At 44.5% G+C, this 22,790-nt stretch overlaps 2 protein-coding genes across 2 annotated transcripts; one reads left to right on the top strand and one right to left on the bottom strand.

Moving 5' to 3' along the window:
* Positions 1-3,051: 3,051 nt before the first annotated feature.
* C8H9orf43 (chromosome 8 C9orf43 homolog) lies at positions 3,052-15,643 on the bottom strand. The gene is made up of 14 exons (XM_052645266.1): positions 15,493-15,643; positions 15,242-15,389; positions 14,764-14,772; positions 13,684-13,741; positions 11,981-12,072; positions 10,160-10,226; positions 8,896-9,026; positions 8,065-8,215; positions 7,615-7,675; positions 7,276-7,334; positions 6,978-7,038; positions 4,797-4,879; positions 3,476-3,542; positions 3,052-3,260 (listed from the first exon to the last, which is right to left on the bottom strand). Exons 1-14 carry the CDS (start codon positions 15,641-15,643, stop codon positions 3,052-3,054), a joined length of 1,347 nt encoding a protein of 448 aa, XP_052501226.1.
* A 2,422-nt stretch (positions 15,644-18,065) lies between these two features.
* On the top strand, positions 18,066-20,724 carry POLE3 (DNA polymerase epsilon 3, accessory subunit). Its single transcript, XM_052644897.1, has 4 exons — positions 18,066-18,219; positions 18,320-18,405; positions 18,761-18,879; positions 19,161-20,724. Exons 1-4 carry the CDS (start codon positions 18,154-18,156, stop codon positions 19,331-19,333), a joined length of 444 nt encoding a protein of 147 aa, XP_052500857.1. The 5' UTR covers positions 18,066-18,153; the 3' UTR covers positions 19,334-20,724.
* The last annotated feature ends 2,066 nt before the right edge of the window (positions 20,725-22,790 follow it).

Here is a 22,790-nt window from a genome sequence, read left to right as displayed (position 1 = left end):
GCAGGGAAGCCTGCTTAAATACATAAAGTGGATCTCCAACTGATCCTGGGGAGCCTCCTGGCTGTTAGGCCTTGATTCTCCTGATGCCTGTGGCCCAGATGGTAGGAAAACGGCAGTTAGCAACAGTTACCTGGCTCCTTCTCTCTCAGAACATGGAGAGGCTGAAGCAGAGGCTTTGGGAGGGCTCCTTGCCATCAGTCAGTTCTTTTTTACATGGCCTCATCCTTCCTGTCTGACTAAGATTGTCGTCTGTGCATAAAGAGAGGGAACCAGAGAGGCGTCAGAACACAGTGCAAGAACAAGAGCAAGCGCTCGGGTTCTAAGCCCAACCCCCTTCACTTGCTGGCCTTGGATGTCTGGCAAATTACCTAACCTCACCAGCAAGGCCAGCAGGTACTATTGCGCAGGTGGTGGGCCAGCTCCAGGGGTGTTGCTCAAATGGTAATCACCGTAGATTGTTTATCCATTGAAATAATTTTTTTAGCAAATAGTTTGTAAAGTGTCTTGAAGGGTCCCTTTCTCTAATTCACCCAAAGGTCCCCAAATGGCCTAGCATCAGCCCTGTATTCTGAGCTTCAGTTTCCTAAACCATAAAACAGAGACAATCCCCATGTATCTATAGAGTTGGCCAGAGAACCAATCAAAATAGTGGATATGAAGCACCTTGAAAACTGTAATGTGCTCCGTAGGCTATACTTCTCTATATCCATTTTGTGATTATCCAAATTTGAGGGATTGGCATAACAAAGATGAAACAAGTTTTGGCCTATAATAATTTTTTTCTCTCTTTGAAAAGAGAAGCAAAGGCCAGTATTCAGATAACAATTATTTTCTCACTCAAAATACCTCACAGTTCAAAAGGTAACTTTGTACTAACCATCGGGACTTTAATGTGGGAGTTGCCTTACTAAGTAAGCAAAGGAGCTGAATTTGTTTTGAAAGAGTTAGACCTTCTCTGAGTCTTCAGATAAAATGAGTGATTTGAAGCTAAGCCTTGTGCAACCTCAAGCCCCGTACTGACCACTGGACACTGGGTTTTCTCGGGAAGACTCCTGAAGGCAGGCTAAGGAGAAGTGGCAAGATTTATAAATTTGTAAGTTAGCCCACAGAAGTCATTCTGCAACGCAACGTATATTTGAGGAAAAAAATTTCAGAAAAACAGTCCACGTAATGCCTCTTGGCTTCTTCTTACTGTGAAGATTCAGCTAAGAATAGTTCAGTCTAGTAACACAAATGAGGTCATATAATTCTGAGTTGTCTTGAAAAAGATGAAGAATGGATAGGCAGCAGTTTCAGCTTTCTCATTTGGTCTGTTTTGAGACAATGTTAAAAAAGGAGTCGAATATTTAATCTGCCTTTCTTGCATGAACTGTATTTAGGGTAACCAAATAATTGATGAGGGGTAAGTTTCTCTTTATAAAAAAATTTCTCAGGCCCAGTTTAGAGTTCCACTTCTGGCCTCACAGTACAAGGAGCTCCACAAACAGCTCTCCAGTGAAACTAATGAAAATTATTTTGATTTGTTTAAGTCTCTGGAAATGGCTCTAAGAGCATACAACAAATGAAGAAACAGTTGTTCAAGAAAACCTAATGAAGGAAAGTTACACAGCTCAAAATAGCCTGGAGTTAAAACTCCCCTCCAGGTCCTCCCCACCATTCAATGCAAAATAAAGAACTCTCTCACCCAAAGAAAAAATGGACTTTAAGGTTGATTACGCCCAGCTCCCAGCGGGCCCAGCCTCTGGCCGATCTCCAAAGTCCTTGCCCCAGGACTTTAAGAGATAACTACTCCGAACAACCTTGGAGAAGAACAGACCCCCTTAAGACAGTAACTTTCCACACACATGCCTATATATACTTACTCTTTTCTTAGGTTAGTGCAGCAGCTCGCTAATCTGACTGCTGCCCCTTCTCGCCTCATTAAAGGTGGTCTGTTCCTGTAAAGTGCTGGTCTCTCGTTCTTTTTCTGAACAAAGAACCTCACCTTCTCTAACTCCCTTACTACAAGAGTCTATGGTACGTGAAGGGAAGAGCCTTTCCCCACCCACTCCTTTCCCCCCACTTCAATGAGATGACTCTCCTCCAGACTACTGCAGCCCAAGGACACAGGGCTCCCTCTCCTCCCTAGTTCCACGTCCGAGGGAGACTTTCCAGGAAGAACAGAATGTCATCCTTTCTCATCTTGCCCCTACCTGTTGCAGAGACTAAGCTCTGGTGAGTACAGCCTATAGATGGAATCTCTCTTCTTCCCTCCAGCCCCTAATTATGGGGAGGAAGCTCGAGCTCGGGAACAGAACTGCTGAGAACACTGGGGCCCCACCTGCTCTTACCTCAACTCACAGGGCGTGGGGCCCAAGCTTTTATAACTCAAACATAAGATTCTGGATCCCTGAGAGTTTCAATAATTTTACATAATTCTTTTACACAATTTTGAAATTTTTCCATATTAAAAAAGTTTAAGGACATAAAAATTGTAAAAAATCCTTGCAAAAACCAAGCACAGGGGACCCCGAGACTCTGAAATTTTGAGTCTTTACGAGCATTACTGAAATTTTCCTGCGGACTCAATAACTCAGGAACTGGACCCTTGGACTCTTTTATGTCAGTCCAAGTCCCCTACCGCATGCATAGGGATACGACACGTAACAATGAATGTTTTGACAGATGCAGATGTGATCTTCAAGATAAACCATTTCCAGAGAATAAAAGGAAAAGCAACACATTAGGGGTTTCCACAGGCCAAATTCATCTTCCTATAACTAGAAACCTTTCAGCGTCTCAGCGAGGAGATAAAAGTGACCCAGAAACAGAGAAACGAGTCTATTGATAAGCAGCGGCTGTGTTTAATCACTAAAATTACCCTGGGCCCTAAAGGGAGAGAAACAATCCAAGTTAGAAAGGGCTTTCTCTCTCTCTCACTTATTTCAGAAGCAAGTGAAGAAAACAGAATCCCTAAGCTCAGACCCTGGTAAGGGCTCCAGGGAGTCGAAGTCCCCTCTCCTTCCTGCCCTCATGTCCAAGGTCACTGTGGGAGCCTGAGCATCCTTCCGCCTACACCTCGGACACTTCACTCTGTGCCTCAGAGGGATGGATCTCCTCGTCCTCTTCATCTGTGGCCTGAAGAATCCTCAACAGTTTGAGCTCAGGGTTCCAGCTGACGCTAGAAGCACTCTTTGGGGTCCTCATTTGGTCTTTCAGCAAAATCTCCATCTGAGTCTTGATGTCCTTCTTAGTGTATTCTATTTGGGATAATTCGGGACCTAAAAAAAGACCCAGCCATCAACTGCACCTGTAGCCTTCTCCCAATTAACTATGAAAAATGGAAGACAGAAAAGGAAGGGCTGGGGAGTCTGGAGGACTCTTCCGAGGTGTGAGGGTTGTGCCCTTCAGGGAGGTGAACCATCCTGATCAATAGGGTTCTGCTCCCCCTGTCCTCAAGACACTTTCTAAGGTTCCTCCAACCCTAGGGTCTTACTCTTCTTACTGCGGGAGGAGTCCAGGAATTTCTTAGCAATGTTTGTCTGTGGTCTCTCTGTGGAATCCTGAAATTCATAAGTGTAAAGAAACTTGAGTCAGGATTTAGGAAACAAAGTGCTTTTCTAAATGATGCTTTTGTTGGAAAAATTAACATCTAAGATAGGACAAAATGCCACCATCTGACACTGAAGAGAGAAGCCTATGTCATGGGTTCTTTTGCCCTGCAGGCTGACCACATGAAGCCAGAATGCAGTCTTCCCCAGTCCCAGCAATTAACTAAGGGTAAACTGCCTCCAAAGGCGTATGTATGTGTTACTCACTCAGTCATGTCCAACTGTTTGCAATCCCATGGACTATAGCCTGCCAGGCTTCTCTGTCCATAGCATTCTGCAGGCAGGAATACTAGAGTGGGAAGCCATTCCCTCCTCCAGGGGATCTTCCCAACCCAGGGATCAAACCTGGGTAGCTGCCAGCAATTCTTCCCATTCCTATAAGCACATGCTGTTCTTACCATCATGCTGCTGCTGCTGCTGCTGCTAAGTCGCTTCAGTCGTGTCCGACTCTGTGTGACCCCATAGATGGCAACCCAACAGGCTCTGCCGTCCCTGGGATTCTCCAGGCAAGAACACTGGAGTGGGTTACCAGTTCCTTCTCCAATGCATCAAAGTGAAAAGCGATCATCATGAGACAGAGTCAATTTCCTCTCCTCTTGAATCTGAACTGGACTTGCGATTTTTTTTAACAAATAAAATGTGGCAGAAGTGACACGGTTCCAGTTCCAGGCCCATCCCTAGCAAAGTGCCTTCCTGAGATTACTTCTTGGCTGTCAAAAAGCCCAGACCAGACACATGGAGAGGCCTCATAAAAGAGAACTAAAGACAATTTGGCCAAGAGCCCCAGCCCAGCCTCCAGCTGAATGCAGCTGCATGAGTGACCTTAGGCAAGATCAGAAAACTATCCAATCAACCCACAGAATCATGAGAAATAACAAACCACTGTGGTTCTACTTTGGGTGGTTTGTTTTACAAAAATAGACAACTAAGGGCTTCCCAGGTGGCACTAGTGGCAAAGAACCTGCCTGCCGATGCAGGAGGCCTAAGAGATGTGGATTCAATCCCTGTCTGGGTCGGGAAGATCCCCTGGAGGAGGGCATGGCAACCCACTCTAGTATTCTTGCCTGGAGAATCCCCATGGACAGAGGAGCCTGGCAGGCTACAGTCCATAGCGTCACAGAGTCGGACACGACCGAAGTGTCTTAGCATGCACCCCATAGCCAATTCAAACAGGGCCCTAGCAGAATGTCCCTCATACACTCTCACCTGTTTCGAGGGGGGGCCTCGTGTCTTCATCTGCTGCTGCTGCCGCTTTTTGTCACTTTGCTGACCTCGTAGAGTTTTGCGACCTAGTGACCGCAAGATCAGTTAAAGTCTCTTATTGGTATTCCACATCCCATTGCTGGGCTTCTAGTTGACCCCTAGTCTACAGGTGACTCCCCAGCCAGGACAATACAGGACCTTAGAGGCAGGTAAAAGGGAGTGAGGCCCTCTTAAGTTCTATTCGTGATTCTGTTCACCTGGGACTGTGACCACATCTATTATAGAATTAGTGAGTAAGGTAAACTGTGTGTTACAAGATCCAAGATTCCTCAAAGAAACATACAGGGCAAGCACCTGTATGTCAGTGTAGCGAAAGAACTCCTAGGTCCGTCTTTTCAGTCTATGAATCCTGTTCTTACTTTCTTGTACCATCCCTAAGTTACCTCTATCGACTTATGAAAATGAACATCCTCCCAACCCAAAATTTCTCGATCTATGACTCTTTTGTATCAGATCTTTCCCCCAACTAGTCATGAAATGCACTAGTTCTTTCCCCTCTGTTTCTCTTCCTTTAAATGAGCAATCTTCCAAGCTACCACCAGCGGTATGAGGCTAAAAGGGACAGCCAAACAGGAAGTCCCTTGCTCCAGAGCTGCGCTGGCTCCCTGTCAGCACCGATTCACACCTTAGTTACACGCTGGGGCATTCAGAAAACCACCCAGGCCTGGACCCAACACCATACACTCTGATTTTAACAGGTCTGGGGTGCAACATGGGTGTTAGGGTTTGGAAAGCTCCTCAGTTGATCTCAGGTTGCCATCAAGGCAGATCACCACTGCCCACCACTGAGGATAAAGATCAAACATCTCAGCAGGCCATCTCGTCAGCGTGATCCACCTCTCTCCCTTAAATACCCAACCCCACACCCACAGCAGACTGCTCAGTGCTCCCTGCAGCCACGCTCCTCCAAGACACGTTCACCCAACCCATCCCTGCTTCCAGGAATTCTCTTCCATATCCGGGCAACTCTCACAGATGATCCAGTGCAAAAATCACCTCTTCCACGAAGCCTTTCTCAACTCAGAGAGGATAAGCCACTGCTCTAAGAATTCAAAAGGGAGCCCGTCACCCAAGCAAAGCTGCTCCTACTGGAGGGACCAGGAAGAGGAACAGAAGGCACCAGAACGAAACTCAGGGGAGCTGTCATCACCCTGGATAGCGGGCTAGCCTTGAACAAGTGCCTCCGCGCTGGGCCACAGGCCCAGTGCTGTCTACCTCCCGTGTGAAGGTCAGGAGGCTTCTTCGATCTCTAGGTTAGAAGACACTTTTAGTATCAGAGAGCAGGATGAGTTGGGAGATAAACCAAGAAAAGCATCCTTCTCAGGAAACCTCACCCTCGCTATCCCAGAGCCCCAGGGTTGGAGGGTGAATTCTGACGATTAAACAGTTAGCTCCCCATCACAGACAGCGATGTCCAGTCTATTTAGGGCAGAAGAATCTGCCGTGGTTTAGGGGGATTCTTTCTCCTTGCTTCTCATTCTTCACTCAAACTGAGAAACGTCAGAGGGACTGGGGTAAGTATAACCTTCAGCTCAGACATGCTAAGAACTCCAAAAGGGGGAGTCTCTTATCTCTGGCATGGACGCTAAAGGAAAGGAATTGCCGGTCAAGAACTAGCCCCCTGCCTCTTGGATAGGGCTGTACTGTGAAAGACTCCTGAGACTTCAACCTGTGCCTGAGAAGTGGCTAACTCTGCTTCCTTAGAACTCTCCTGGGGCTCTCGTGAGGGGCCCTGGCTCTTCCCTGTCTCACGGGCCAGTGGGCCCTTGAGGCTCTTCTCTTCAATGACCTGGGCTAACTCTTCATCCCCAAACCGCTTCCTTTTCTAAAGTAGGACCTGAGGAGTGACTCTGACTCGTGCTCATGGCCATCTCTCAAATCCCCATGTGAAACAGACATCTGGTCCAGCTCACTTGCTGAGCAAATATTTGCTGGAAGGCTGATACACGGTAGACCAGCCAAACCGAAGCATTCCAAGGAGAATTCAAGCGCCTGACAAACATGGATCCTCAAATGCCAAACGTGTTCAGCGTTTCCTGCCCTCAGCTGGGTCCTGGGACTCTGTCACTCCCAAGCCCACGTATTCTCCTCGCCACAGCGTGGGTCACAAACAAACCACGGCACCTGGATGCTTGCGCGAGCTGTTGTGGCTCTCTGGTTCACTCCTGCATCTCTTTTTCGCCTCCTGAAACCCACATGAGGAGGAGGTGAATTAGGACTTTTGAAAGTAAAGAACTCGTTCCCAAAAGGGTCGAAAGGAAGGCTGTTAGTACAACCACATAGGAACTTTGTATCTACAACCAGCAAACAGGGAGAATCCCATCCCCTGTATGAGCCCTTCCTATTCCAGGCTGCACCCACTTGCTCCAACCCCAGGTGGAGGCGTCCAAGCATCCCGAGCGTCCCTTCGCTGCCACTCTACCTGTTTCCTAGCGGCTGTCTTCACCTTCCTCTGTTGCTGCCGCTGCTGCTTCCTATGACCTGGTGACCAGACAGCCAGCTCAGCCCTCTTCTCCCGGACAGCTCCCACCCTCCCCCGGGCTGCCTGCTGTGCCCTGCCCCCCAGGGGTGACCTCTCTCCCCGCTGGTCAGGACCAAGCTGGGAGGGGCTGCTTTTTGAAACTGCAGTCTCCTAAGGTCTACATGTGACCCTGTCTGACTGTGGCCGCAAACGTCACTGAGTTGGGACCAAGATCAAATGTAAGAAACGTGGGCAGAAAGGGGATGGTACCTGGAGACCTAGCAGCATCAGAAAACCTACCATCTGTTTTCAGGCTAGAACAGTGTTTCTTCAAATGTTCAGGATATCTCAATGCTGGTTTCTAGAGCAGAAAAAGGGAAGAAGAAGAGAAAAGAAAAAAGCTCTACTGTAGGTCTTTCTCTTTCCCAAAATGTATCCCAAATGCGTTTATCCATCGAGTCAATGAGCACTTTTTTGAGAAGCCCAGTGTGTGCAACATTATACCAGGAGCTCGGGAGAGGGGAAAGGTGTGGGAAGCTGAGTGCAGAAGAAATAGAGAATGCTGCTCTCCTCCAACCTCTCCCTGTCATCCGCTTTCACCCACACACAGCCCAGTCCTTCTGTGGCACCTGGATCCAGAGTGGAAGAATAGAAGAGAAAGAAATTAGAAAGCTAAGTCCTCCAGCCTTGAGGACAGGTGAGGCTGGACTTGCACGCAGACACCTTCCTCTGAGGGCCCCTTGCTCTTACTTGTAGGGTGAGGCGGTGTACAGATAAATACATCTTAGCAGAAATGGCACTGTCGGGTCGGCTCTTTTCCAAGGGAGGTTTCTTTTTCATCATGGCCAACTGTGTCTGCATCTCTGGATAAAGTATGGTTTTCCCTTTATCCAGCAAGAGGCTGAAGGGGACAGACACAGAGACAGTCAGCAATAGCTTTTCTTGGCTGGGGAGAAAGAGAAGAAAAGGACTCTACATTTGCAGACATGTCCACCCTGGGCCTTAAAAGGCCTGTACCAACAGGTGCTCATTCAGTAACGGCTTTCAGATGCAACTATGGCAATCATGGGTGAGTGGATTAAGTTTACTACATGTCGGGCTCATGTGCTTTACACCACTGAATCCTTACCACACCCCAAGGACAGGTTTATGATCTTCATTTTGCAAATGAGGAAACTGAAGATTAATGAGGCTAAATAAAATGCGGAAATTCATGAAGGCAATGAATTTCAATACAAAATTCAAAGGTGGTCTTGCTCCAAACCACATATCCATTCCGTCTTCCACTTAACCCATAACTCACCTATAAAAAGAACAGTGTGTCTACCTCCCAGGGAAGGTTTAAATGAGAGAATATAGGTATTGTGCTAATTATTAAGCACCAGGCTTGGCAGGTGGTAAATACTTAAATGGTGGTGATTCTCGTCATCACTGCATATGCCTAAGTCCACAGATTCAGGGACCAAGTAGGGGGATGGTTTTCTTCCCTCCCTCCCCAGGAAGAGCACACTGCTTAGGCCTTTCTTAGCTTCTAGAGAAAAGAGGATGCTGTGGTTCTCCCACAGCTTACAGGACACTCACTCCTTCAGTAGATCCTGAGGCAACATGTCAAACTGGTTCCATAAAGGTAAGGATTCTGAACTTAGTTGCTCATACAAGTGTGCTGGGGTGGGAGGCGGTACAATTATCCCTGGAAGTTCCGACTTGTGTTTCTGGAAGAGAAACAATAGAAAGAACTCCCTGTAGCACTCTCTTCGATGCCACATTGTTCCACCACCACTCCAGCCTTCCGACACAACCCTGGCGTGGGAAACTCCTTTTTTCCAGACCTACTCCAGCATCCTCGCCCCCTCTAGACTACAACCTGCCACATGTTTACCAATCTGGCTCTTCAACCACATTGTTGAAATCAGATCACACAGGGATTGATGGACTTGTTTCATTTTTCCCCCAAAAGGCTCCAAACAAGTATTTATCGGCCAACTATGTGCCAGGCAGAGGGCTGGGGCTAGGAATTCAGCAACGAACAAAATGGGCCAAGATACTATTCTCCTGGATGTAGCAAACTTCCAGCTTTGTGACTTATCCGAGGCTACATTTACCCAATAATTGGTAGAAGTAGCATTAGAAGCACAGGTCCCTGGAGAAGGAAATGGCAACCCACTCTAGTATTCTTGCCTGGGAAATCCCATGGGCAGAGGAGCCCAGCAAGCTAACAGTCCATGAGGTCACAAAGAGTCAGACACAATTTAGTGACTAAACCAACCAACCACCAAAAAAAAGAAGCACAGCTCCACTGTAACTTCTAGTCTGTTGAAATTCTATTCCCATCACACCAGGGCTTCCCTGGTGGCGCAGAGGTTAAAGGATCTGCCTGCAATGCGGGAGACCTGGGTTTGATCCCTGGGTTGGGAAGATCCCTTGGAGAAGGAAATGACAACCCACTCCAGTACTCTTGCCTGAAAAATTCCATGGACAGAGGAGCCTGGTGGGCTACAGGCCATGGGGTAGCAAAGAGTTGGACACGACTGAGTGACTTCACTTTCACTTTTCACTTTCATCACACTGAAAATTAGTTTCTAATCAACCTAAAATTCCCTCTGAATGCCCAGCAGTTGCTCCTAACATCTCTTCCGGGTGTTCTTTTACCTTCCTACAGGGAGGAGGTAGGGAACAGACCTAGTTCTTCATTTCTCTGCACAGAAAATGGTTTGGTTATTATATTCCTTCCTTAAGATGGGTTTTATTTTGCAGATGTTGTTCATTTAAAGAGAGAATGGGAGAAGGGGGCAAACAAAAATAAACTCTTACAAAGATCAGGAAGGTTTGGCCACAGTAAACTTACCCCTGGAGATTTCTTTCTGTTCATATTCCCATCCTGGCTGCAAATAATATGCTTCTCCTCAGCTGGGCTTGAAATAAGAATAACCACAACTTATTCCCAGACACCTTAAGCAGAAGCATCAAGGATATTTATGAATGATGACCAGGAAGATTTCTATCCTCCATTCAGTATTCAAAGATGGCTGGTTAGGAACTCAGAGGTACCTGCAGTTCAGAGGCTGCTAAAAACAAGAACCCCTCTCTTACCTTGCCCTCACATCTAAATTAGGCTCCCCTCCATTCTCTCAAGCAATTCAGTTATTTACTTTTATAGTATTAATCCAAATTAGTAATTATATACTTAAGTGCAGGGATGTTTATAGTGTCTGAATCCTACCACCACCATAAGACTCCAGGAGGACAGGGACAAAGTATTTAGTTCTTGACTGAATTCCCCTGCTTAGCCCAGAGGTGCTCAAATATTTTTTGCTCTGTCATCTTCCTCCTCTTTCTTACCTGGAATACAGATATGATGACTTAAACTCTATCAGTCAACTTAGACTTTGAAACCCCCGTGAAGCACCTCAGAAGGTGGGCCCAAAAAGCTATTAACAGAAGGTGTTCTGGTGTCTGATTACCTCATGGAGCTGAGATACTAGCCGTGGACCACCTAACTCTGGGCTTCTTTTATATGAAAGGAAAGAAACCCTTAGAGGTTTTTTGTTTACACTATATATATTCTCACACACACACACACACATACACACAATACATACATACATATATATATATAAGCATTCACAGGATTTTTTGAAAAGAAAATAAAGTCTCATCATCTCTAAACTGAAGATGGCAACCCACTCCAGTATTCTTGCCTGGAAAATCCCATGGACAGAAGAGCCTGGCAGGCTACAGTCCATGGGCTTGCAAAGAGTCAGACATGACTTAGCGACTTGAATAACATGTCTAAACAGTTACTCTAAAAGAATCTGAGAACCTCAGCAGTCATGAAAGAAAAATCCGTTTTTTCCAACGACTGTCAATATTAGCAAATCTTTGGACCTTCACCAAGTGATCTTTATCACAGCTGCTTTGTACACAAATTCTATATGCTATTCATTTTGTGTCAGCGCTCTAGTCCTTAGGCTTGAGACCAAAGATTCAGGTGCTTCACTGAAAACTTTTACTAGTTGCTGATGACTAACAAGAAAAACTGATAGAAGGCATTTGTTTCTTAATACACCTCACAAATACATTGGGCCCTATCTTGTATGCTATTTACAGACAAGTAGAATTTGATGTAGAAAAGTCCCAAAGCATGAATCTCAAAGTGCACTAACAAGAATTCCAGGGTAGCATTTAGGGGTTCCCTGGTAGCTCAGTTGGTAAAGAATCCACCTGCAATGCAGGAGACCCTGGTTCAATTCCTGGGTCAGGAAGATCCGCTGGAGAAGGGATAGGCCACCCACTCCAGTATTCCTGGGCTTCCCTTGTAGTTCAGCTGATAAAGAATCTGCCTGCAATGTGGGAGACCTGGGTTCGATCCCTGGGTTGGGAAGATCCCCTGGAGAAGGGAAAGGCTACCCACTCCAGTATTCTGGCCTGGAGAGTTCCATGGGCTGTACAGTCCATGGGGTCACAAAGAGTCGGACATGAATGAGCAACTTTCACATCACTTCAAGAGGTAAATGCAAGAGGCCATGGCCTTCTGCTCTGCTTGACCTCCTCCTTCATGCAAAGAGGTAGCTAAAAAGGAGTTCACAGAGAGAAGGCTGGCAGAAGACAGTAGGCATTTGTGGAACACAAGAGTTGAAGACTCCCAAGTTCTCAACATGATACTCACCTCACATGCTTCTCTGGGATCCAGATGACATCCATATTTCCTACATCTTGAGGGCAAGGAAGCTTTGTCTCATTCAGATTCAGCACTGATAGCTAAGAGAAAAATATGAAACCTATGTATGGCTTAAAGGTACCACTGCTGATGGTATTCAGGACCAGGCTAAGGAATAAATCATGCTAACCAAAAAGGTATGGTGGTTCAGAAGATGATTAAAAAATAGAATAAAATAAACATTTCTTATCCCCAAAATAGCTTCATAATATTCCTTTGAGAAACCAAGTATCGGGAAAGGTGCTCTGCAAGAGTGAGCACTGATGAGTGAATGGTCTCCCCGGCCTTCCTGAGACATTAGGGCGGCATTTAGCAACTCCCAACCCCACCTCATAGGAGGACGCCTTGGGGCTTACCCAAGGGAACACTACTTATTCTGCCCACTGCACTCCAAAAACTAACATCCCCTGCAGATAAAACAATACAATCTGGGAGCAGGGAGAGAACCGAAAGAAGCAGAAGCAAGTTTTTCTCTTTTATAGCCTGTTTATATTTACAAGCATCTACATAAAAGTTAAAGTCATCATTTTTTTCACATTTTGCTATTTAGGAAAATGTGAATTTATAAGGAAATTTTATAAATCATCTAGTCTATATCCCTAGCAGGATTCATGCAGGAAAATAACTATTAAAAATAGGTTGTCCCCATGAAAAGAAACTGACCGACTTGGGGGAACAGAGGAGATATTTGGGGCACCATAAGCCCTCCTATGGATTTTGAATTTAGAACCATATGCATGTATTATCCTAGACAAACAATTAATTTAAAAACTAATTTAATCTAACACTCTCATTCTGAAGAGGCCAAAGAGGGAAGTGATTTGTTCACTCATCTATCCAAACCCATCTACCCTCCCTCGGTTCTTACACTCTTCACCACATGACACTGAAAAGTGAAGGATCTCATAGGAAAAAATCAAAGGCATCCAGTAGGACTGCAAAGAACAGTAAATCTCTACTGTAGACAAGTAGAAGGGCTTTTTCTTCTTAAAATATAGCTCTTTTCCTAACCAGCTGTGCTTTTAAAAAAATCACTTCCTATCTGGGCCTCAGTTTCCTCAACTGTAAGATAAATGAGACAGACCACAGAAATAGTTTTCAAACTGCAGTTGTAACTTATTCATAGGTCACAAAATCAAATTTTGTGAATCACAGCCTCCACTGTTTTAAAATGAATCAGAAAAGGATAGAAACTTTCAGAGTATAGTGTAACTTACAGTTAGGGTAAAGATTGTCCCATGGTATTTTATTGTAAAATGTATTTCTTACCATGAGCGATAGCTAAAAAAGTTTTAAAAATCATGAGTATAGCCGACCTTGAGGCTCATTTTAGATCTGACATTGCAGCATTCTAATTTCCCTGTATTATGAGATGACAGTAGCTGAACACGCTCTATACAGGAGAGATAGAAAATTCTTAACTATGGAAAACTGCCATAAATAAATCCCACTAGGTCTGGGATTTCTAGAAACAGTATAACATGTAAAAGCATTAGCACAGAGTCTAGCAAATAGTAAGGGTTCAGTATTAGGTAGTTATTATCGTCATTATTTGGATTACAGTCATCCTCAATGTTAAATAAAGGCAACATTTTATTCCCAGTAGTAAAGAGAAAATGCTGAGGAAATACCTTTTTTAATCTGTGACTTACTTTGGGAGATCTATCAGTACGGTTCATTAAGTCTCTGTCAGGTAAATCCTTCCAAGGCCTAAAAAATGAGTTTCCAAACATGAAAGCGTCACAAAAGCCTTACTGAGATGATAAAGTTCGTGCTGTGAGGAAAAGCTCCTACTTATCTACAGAAAACCTTGGACTTAATACTTACCAAATGAATGTCAGGTCTTATCATCTTCTTAAGTTTTGCTTGTTTGTTTTTCCTTGAACAACTTAGACGTTGCACGTTGCAAACCTTTCATAACTATTTGTTGCATCAAACTCAATTCCTAGCCTATGCCTTTCTCCAACTACAAACAGTCACATCACCATCAGTAAAAATTTATTCAGTAATTTTGATGGAGATGTTACAAACCATGCTGTGCTGTGCTTAGTCGCTCAGTTGTGTCTGACCCTGCGACCCCATGGACTGTAGCCCGCCAGGCTCCTCTGTCCATGGGGATCCTCCAGGCAACAACACTGGGGTGGGTTGCCACATCCTCCTCCAGGGGATCTCCCCAACCCCAACATTGATCCCAGGTCTCCCTCACTGCAGGTAGATTCTTTACTATCTATCTGAGCTGCCAGGGAAGCCAATAAACAAAATGTGGGGCTTCCCTGGTGGCTCAGTGGTAACGAATCCACCTGCCAATGCGGGAGACCCAGGTTCAATCTCTGATCCGGGAAGATTCCACATGCCAAGGAACAACTAAGCCCAAGCACCACAACCACTGAGCCTGGGCTCTAGGGCACAGGAGCCACAGCTAACGAAGCCCATACGCCGTAGAGCCTGTACTCCACAAGGAAAACCACTGCAATGAGAAGCTCGCATATCACAGCTAGGAAGCAGCCCCCAGTTGTCACAACTAGAGAAAAGCTCGTGCAGCAAAGAAGACCTAGCACAGCCAAATAAATCAATAAATAATTTTTTTAACGTGTCACTGACATACAATGGAACATTTTTCAGCCTTAAAAAGGCATGAGGTTCGTTCATGTGACATCAATAAAGCTTGAAAACATTATCCAAGGTGAAATAAGCTAAACACAAAAGAACAAATATTGTATGAGTACACTTACATGAAGTACCTAGAACAGGCAAATGCATAGAGGCAAAAAGAAAAACAGAACAGAGATCACCAGGGAGTAGAGGGGGGAGGGAAAGGAGAGTTATTGTTTAACCAACTCCTACAAGACAAACAAGAATACTTTCTTTCTGTTTCCCACACTGCCTACTCATTACTCCTTTAAGTGAACTGCTAAACGGTTTGTTTCTTTTGTTTGGTGGTGGGTCAAGGGGGCTGGGGTGGGTGATTGTTAGTTGGTGTTTTTTTGGCTGTACCACGTGGTTTGTGCAATCTGAATTCCCTGACCAGGGATTGAACTCTAGGCCACAGCAGCGAAAGTGCCAAGTTCCATCCCCTTGGACCTCCAGGGCATTTCTCATTAATGCTTTGTTTTTAATCTGGCTTTCTCAAAGTTCAGTACATAGGCAAAGAAAGTTAACCAAAAAAATTGAGGTATTAAGCCGTTTAAGGAAGATTCCATGATTATTTACCTGCCTTGAAACTTGGAGTCAAACTTTGAACTCAATGAAGAGTGAGCCTTTGTGAAGGTAAATCCTGGTAAGTGATGCCGACGAATAACTCTCTTGGCCGGGAAGCAGGAATCTGCGATGTTTACAATGGTAAGCACTGGGAGCTTGTCTGAAAGACCAGACCAGAAGAAAATATACAACATGGCATAAGGGAGCCAAATAGAAACAATTCAAGGATCTTGTAAGGGAGGAGACAGGGCTAGCTAATTCACCTTCAGCATCCACAAAAGATTTGGAGGAGGAGTCCAGAAGTCGAGGGTGGCCCCTCTCAATCCGGCGGATAGTTGCCCAGCATTGTGGATGCTGACAGCCAGCCAGGTCACAGGTGGTTTCATCCCACTGGCTTGTATCTGGCAAATCCATATCTACAAATGGTTTAGGACAAAAGCCAATCTTGCAGCTTTCTAGCCCTCTGGAGAAACCACCACCATATAATTAGGGAATATTACGACCCCATGGATTGTGGTAGGCTACAATCCATGGGGTCGCAAAGAGTCAGACATGACTGAGTAACTTTACTTTCACAAATATTAGCTAGTCCAGATATTAATTTGGACTCAAAGCATAAAATGTTTTTATTGAATCATATTGATAAACAGTGGTTACAGGATAGTTAAGAATGGGGTACCATGAAAGTATGAAAATCTCAGCTTGGAATAGAGTGACAAGAATTTGGATTCAGACTGACTTCAGAAGGCCTCCCAACTGACCATTTAATTAATAGCTGAGTGACCTGAGATTTAACCAATCTGAGCTTCAGTTTCCTTAGCTGCAAAATGAGGAAATACCTATTTCACAGGGTCACTACAATTAGTTAATAGATATTAACAGGTCTGGCAAACAGTTCAAAATAACTATTAACATCCTTTCCTTTCCCCTTTCATTAACCATTAGGGAAAGGATGCCCCAATCTCCAAAAAGCCTTATCAAATTATAACCAACATACATAGTACCTGAATATCCACAAATAATGGTATACACAGGGGCTTCTGGAACCAATTCCCTGTGGGTCACAGAAGTGCTTTAGATGGCTCAAACCTTTAGAAGAGATGCTTCATTTTTCAATAGGCTCCAGTTCTCATACAGGCAGCTAAAATACCCACCAGAAATAAATGGGTTTGCTGAAACAGCAAGTCAGTTGACTCAGAAGTTGGATCAGAAGCCACTAGCTTTTCATTTACTGGCTCTATGGTCTTGGGCAAATGAATTCACCTCTCTCAGCCTGTTTCCTCATATAAAGTAGGAAAAGGGAAATCCCTAAGTAGGATTGCAGAAGCATTAAATGAGGTAATGTACTTTTATGTATGATATATAACAGGTACTCAATAAATGTTATCTTTCTCTCTCTAGAAATGTTTTAGGCAATCACTACCACCAGATCCCTAATAACTTTTTTTTAAGGAGAGTGTCCATTTCTTCTTTTACTCAAAACAATTATTGACTACTAAATATGTGAGGGGACCTGTTATGAGCACTGAGAACAATAATGAACAAAATAAGTCTCTGTTGTAAACAGCTTATAATTTAAACCAAAGATTAAACAAACTAGTAGCCTGGGATTGCACCTGACCTATGACTTGTTTTGTTTCGCTTACACTTTGAGCCATTACTTAAAAATGGAAATAGTCCATATAATGTCCAGATTTCCGGCTCCTCTTAAAGATCAAAATATCTATCAACACAGAGGCCCAATTCCAACTACACAGCACCTGGCTGGAGCTGAGCACTTCCTAACATCTTTAAACCAGGTGTATTTTATCCAAGTGGAGACTTACCCCACCAAACTCTATCATCTGTATCTGAAGCAGCTTCAGCTGCCATGCATCACCGCTTTTGCTGCTCTTTTTCTTATAAGAGAGAAATAGTTCTCTGTGCTCATGTCTCTAACACAAACAGGAAAACTAAAAGTGACCTGAAATAGCAAGTTTCAAGGGATAAAAAGAAACAATTTCTGCTCAGTGAGCGTGAGGACAATTTCTACATATGTAACAGAAAAACGATAGAACTTAAAAAGCCACTGCAAAACCATGAAAAATATTTTTGACTAGGAAAGATGCACGATGAACAATTCAATGAAACAAAAAAACAAGTACAACCGTAACAGGGTTTGTTTTTGAATGCTTATGTAATGTTACGCTACTCTTACAAACGGCTAGGTGTTGCCCGAATGGTGCCCAGAGGTCGTCATGCCTGTGTCCATGCTGCCAGCTATAGCACCATGGTGGCAAAGTAGTTTGTATTAAAAAATTTTAGATAACAGCTATCCTTAATACCATTACTACAAAGTTGAGAAGGCTAAAAAGATTAGTGGGAGAATGCAGCAACAGATGGCCGCGATTCCTCAAAACCAAAGCAGAAAGCACGCCAAGGCCCACGGGAAGTCGCAGCTGCAGACAAGCTAAGAGGTGGGCGAGGAGCCCCGCCTCTCGCCCGAAGGAGCCCCGCCCCGCCGGCTCAGTCCACGCCTCCGTCTCCCACGCTAGACGCCCGGCCGCTCCGTCGCCAAGCAGCGGCGCAAAGCACTGTGGGGAAGGGACGGAAGCCCCAGTGAGCCATACTTAATTTCTAAATGCGAGGGAGGTGTGAAGCAGGGAAACGAGCCTGGGAAAGGACGCCAGGTGCCTGTAAGGCCGGACGGAAGGCCCTCGGGCCAAAACCATGGCAGCGTGGGAAGTTCAGACGCCCCGGCCACTGGAGGCGGAGGCGCAGCTGCGGGAGGAAGGCGGCTCTGGCGCGCGGGGCACTGTGGGACACGGTGTAGGCAACGCGGGGTGGGACGGAAGCCTCGCTGGGTCAGACCGTGGCGACGCGGGAAGTCCGGACGCCGTGGCGGCCTGAAGAGGAGGTCGCAGGCACGGTCCCCGGCCGCGACCATGGCGGAGAGGCCCGAGGACCTAAACCTGCCCAATGCCGTCATCACCAGAATCATCAAGGAGGCGGTAAGCAGCTCCAGCTGGCGGCCGGACCAGGGGCGGACGAGCGGGCAGGGGGAAACAGGTGCTGGGCCGGTAGCTGTGCTCACCCTCGCTTTTCTCACAGCTCCCGGACGGTGTCAACATCTCCAAGGAGGCCCGGAGCGCCATCTCCCGCGCCGCCAGCGTCTTCGTGCTGTACGCCACATCCTGGTAAGGCGGGCAGACTTAGCCGAAGCTTAGCTGGGCCTAAAGCCTAAGGGAGGCGTAAAGAGAGCCACCTGATTTGGAGTTCGTAACCTGGACCCCCGCAAACCCCAATAATTACGTTCTACCTCAATGGAGCGAGGTTCCGAGCCCTCGTTCTAGATCTTGAAATCTATGAAACAAAATAAGACAATTACTTTAACCCTTTTGTATAGGGAAGGGTGGGACTTACCGTGTCACAAATATCCATGCAGGCATCTAAGACGCAGGCTTTCCCGTTCCACCTTTGGGCGCTTCTTTTCCCACCCACACCATACGCGGCAAGAGGGCATCTGACAGCCCTTGATCTTTCTTCTTTCAGTGCCAACAACTTTGCGATGAAAGGGAAACGCAAGACACTGAATGCCAGCGATGTGCTGTCAGCCATGGAGGAGATGGAGTTTCAGCGGTTCGTTACCCCATTAAAGGAAGCTCTGGAAGGTAACTGCGGTTTCGTCTTCTTGAACATCCAAGTCGATGTTCATCCTAAATGACCTGCTCATTTAGGCCCTGAGATTTGATCAACTTGAGTCTCTTAAAAAGTCCAGTAGCAAGTATTGGATGCGACTCAAATGGCAGGCACCAGCTCATTTATCTGTTTGGTGATGCTGGGCAGATTATTTTTCCTTTTGTACCTCAGCTTTTCCAGTTACCCAGTTGAGTTAGCTGCTGCTGTCTGTCTGGTTCAGCCTTGCTTCCTAACCTCCTCTTTATCCTTACAGCTTATAGGAGGGAGCAGAAAGGCAAGAAGGAAGCTTCAGAGCAAAAGAAGAAGGACAAAGACAAAAAAACAGATTCGGAAGAGCAGGACAAGAGCAGGGATGAGGACAATGATGAAGATGAGGAAAGGCTGGAGGAAGAAGAACAGAATGAAGAGGAGGAAGTGGACAACTGAGGAGGATGGGGAGACGCCCCTTGGAAGGAACCACGAGAAAACCTGGTACACGTTTGTGTGAAGCTTGTTCCGGCTGGGCAGAGTAGTCTTAGGCAGAAGAGCCTGAGAAGATTGAAATAAAAACTGAATTATCATCAGGATTATCATCAAAGCCAGTGCTTCCCAGACTCAGAACATCTGAGCAGCAGAATTCTGGTTTGCTTATTCAGTCTTAAGGTTATAACTTTTTGGCAAGAGGGATTCTGAATGGCTAATTTAATTGGTCAGTTTGATCTCTTTTGTTTACATACACATATAGTTAGGCAATTGTTGACCCCCAGTTCCCTCCCTGCCCTCCAGAAAAGTAATAGTAATTTCCATGCTGCAACTGTGTCCCAAGTCACAGAGGCAGTTAAGGCTCAGGAAAAATTGGGGTTTGATCACAGTCGACCTATTTGATTATACAGTATTTGGCAATACTAGCTTATTTCAAGTGATCAGAATGGCTTAGCTTTAGGAAACTACTAAAAAGGTTGAAGAGAACAATGAAATCTGCTGTCTCTTCACTTGACAGTAACATTAATTGAATTTTGTTTTCTATAGACCCACTTGGCTTAGAGCCCTTCTGTACTGCCTGTAGACGTGTAACCTGCTTGGGAGGCTACCTTCTAGGCACATTGTTTTCAAATCCACAGAGTAGAATTAGTTAAGCAAGGTTGCCAAAGTCTTACTCTTATAAAACAGGGTTTAGTTTTAAATGCACCTCACTGCCTGCCACTGTACAGCTTCAGGATTTGTCATCACCTCCTGGAAGGTATAAAATTCCAGGTTTTCGTGTCCCGTAGTCCATCTTCCAGATTTGTGACTATGGCTTTTCGTTTTCCAATTCATGACAAGTTCCGAACTTTATTTCTTCTAGGCACAGCTTTCTCCCTCTGTGCTTCTCAGCACCTGTCTCTGTCCTGCTGCCTCTCCTCTGCTCCCCACTCCCACTTTCTCTGTCCCTCTTTTTTTTACTTCTGCCAACCCAGGAACTTGGATGACCTGCAGTATCCCAGAGTATGGGTTCCTCTGAGTCCCTAGTTCTAATCTCATGTCTTAAAACTGATTTTGTAAACCTCTTTGACCCATGAGGGAAATCTGATGGTGCTCAGGAATTTACTTCCTCCCCTAACCCATCCCCTTTAACTGCTTCTAAGTATCTCTGTTGACCTTTCCAGGTGTTCTTCTCTTTCCATTTGGTGCTCCAAGCACTTTTTTGCTGGTCTCTTTAAGTTGAGTGCTTGGAGGTTGAAAGGTAGTGAAGTGTAGTTTGACACTGTTTATTTGTTCAATGAATACAGTGGAAAGTTTGTTGATAATTGAGTGAAGAATATTGAGAAAATTATAATGCTTTGTATAATAAAAAACATTATTGTTAAAAGTGATGACTCCTCTATCATCCTTCTTGTTGATACAAGTGTGCTTTGGGGGAGGACCACGGATCATGTTCTATACAGTTCTTGTGGTGTGAACTGAGCCAGATCCTTGTAAATACGGGCTCTTGCATCACCTTGGACCACCAGCAGATGTTGGTTGTTAACAGGTAAGGGTGCTACTCTTCAACCACAGTGAGAGCTTTCCATGGCTCTGCTGGGCACCCTATACATACTAGATGCAAACATTTATTGAATCACTGCTATGTATCTGGCAGTGTTCAAACTGCTATCAAGTATTAACTCTTAAACCCTATGAAGGAACACTGCTGTTACCTCCACGATTTCAACTGTAACACCATATTACCTCTGATCTATATAGCTGTTTCAAAGCATTTTTCATACAAACACACCCCCAGTGGCTTTCCCTTCTCCACAGCAGAAACATCCCTTTTTTTTTTTCCTGCTGTCACATTTATATTTGTATGAAAGACAAAGTTATTCAATATATATTTGTTTCTTATTTCTCGCTTGCAATTTATATTGATGATATATCTCTAACAGCTATATGTGACAGTATTACGTCTCTGGGAAAACAGCATACACTGAGTCCTTCATAGTTGGTTACTGTACAAGTTTTTAAATTTTAATACACTAAAGTGCAGTTTTTTCATCTCTAAATTGGCAATATAATACCTATCTTGAGAATTTTAAGACACAAGATTCTTAACACAATGGATACACACAATAAGGCCTTGTTTTTATCTTTTTCTCTTCTGTACACACGTTCTTTTCTCTGACTAGAGACGATCCGGGACATGGAATATCTATTATAAATAAATAGTAAAAACCTAAAAAAAAACCTGATAATCTTGTCTAAGATAATTAGTTTTCTTTCATACTAGTAGACTAAGAAAAATGTAAAATCTGGATACATACATAACGTTTGTACTCCGTGATGAAATTAAAGACTAATCCCTGTGGCTTCTGATAGACATCAGAGGCACTGTTGTCAAGTATTTGTTTTTGGAGCAGAATTCAAACCAAATTTCAAGTTTCAGTTTGCTCATTCTATGTTAATATATTCATTTCTAATTATATAATTTATTTTTTTAAATTTAGGTAATATTGATTTCTAACATAAATTTCATGTGTACCTACCTGGGAGGCACTCAAAATAGTTTAGTGGGGGACTTGGTTTTGTTTGTTTTTACTTTTATTTAGTAAGTATGGTATATATACAAAAAGTACAAATAAGAGTAGAGTTTTGTAAATTTTCACAAACAACACATTCATGAAACACACTGAGATCAATAAACAACAGGACCGGCACCCTAAAAAAGTCTTTGATTTCCCTTCTCATTATTCCCTGTCTACCCAGTAGTAGTCACGATCCTGACTCCCAGCACAGATTGATTTTGCCTGTGTTTCTACTTCATATAAACGAAATCACGCAATATGTTCTCTTGTGTCTAATTCCTTTTGTTCAACATAATATTTAAGATTTATATTGTTGCATTCACAGTACTTTTTTATGGTTAAGAGTAACAGATTAAGGTAGAATTATATTTTAAAGGCTGCAGGAAGTGGAAACAGGTCTGTCAGCCAAGAGATAAAGAGGCTTCCCTGGTGGACCAGTGGTTAAGACTGAGCTCCCAAATCAGGGGGCACAGGTTTCATCTCTGGTGGGGGAAATAAGACCCTGCATGAGACGTGGAAAAAACAGATTATACCAAACAGCACTAAGATCCCAAATAAGGCATGGCAAGGCCAAAAAGACATGGGGAAAAATAGATTAAAATTTCCACCCTGTGATTACCTGTATGAGCGGGGCTTCCCAGGTGGTGCTAGTGGTAAAGAATCCTCCTGCCAATGCAAGAGACTCAGGTTTGATCCCTGGATCAGAAGATCCCATACAGTAGGAAATGGCAACCAACTCCAGTACTCTTGCCTGGAAAATTGCATGGACAGAGGAGACTGGCAGGCTATAGTCTACAGGGCCGCAAAGGGTCAGACACAACTGAGTGACTGAACACACCTCTATTATGAGTTGAAGGAGTATG

This window comes from Budorcas taxicolor, chromosome 8 (genome assembly GCF_023091745.1).
Source record: "Budorcas taxicolor isolate Tak-1 chromosome 8, Takin1.1, whole genome shotgun sequence".
NCBI lineage: Eukaryota > Metazoa > Chordata > Mammalia > Artiodactyla > Bovidae > Budorcas > Budorcas taxicolor.
The sequence above is the reverse complement of the archived record's forward strand: the minus strand, read 5'-3'. Positions and strand labels throughout refer to the sequence as shown.

Coding starts and splice junctions, on each gene's coding strand:
- C8H9orf43 (XM_052645266.1), bottom strand. CDS start 15,643: ATGGATTTGCCAGATACAAGCCAGTGGGATGAAACCACCTGTGACCTG. Junction 7,335..7,614: donor TTCTAGCCTGAAAACAGATG/GTAGGTTTTCTG, acceptor TCTGGTCACCAG/GTCATAGGAAGCAGCAGCGG. Junction 3,261..3,475: donor CTCCTCCCGCAGTAAGAAGA/GTAAGACCCTAG, acceptor GTCTTTTTTTAG/GTCCCGAATTATCCCAAATA.
- POLE3 (XM_052644897.1), top strand. CDS start 18,154: ATGGCGGAGAGGCCCGAGGACCTAAACCTGCCCAATGCCGTCATCACC. Junction 18,406..18,760: donor GTGCTGTACGCCACATCCTG/GTAAGGCGGGCA, acceptor TTCTTCTTTCAG/TGCCAACAACTTTGCGATGA. Junction 18,880..19,160: donor ATTAAAGGAAGCTCTGGAAG/GTAACTGCGGTT, acceptor TTATCCTTACAG/CTTATAGGAGGGAGCAGAAA.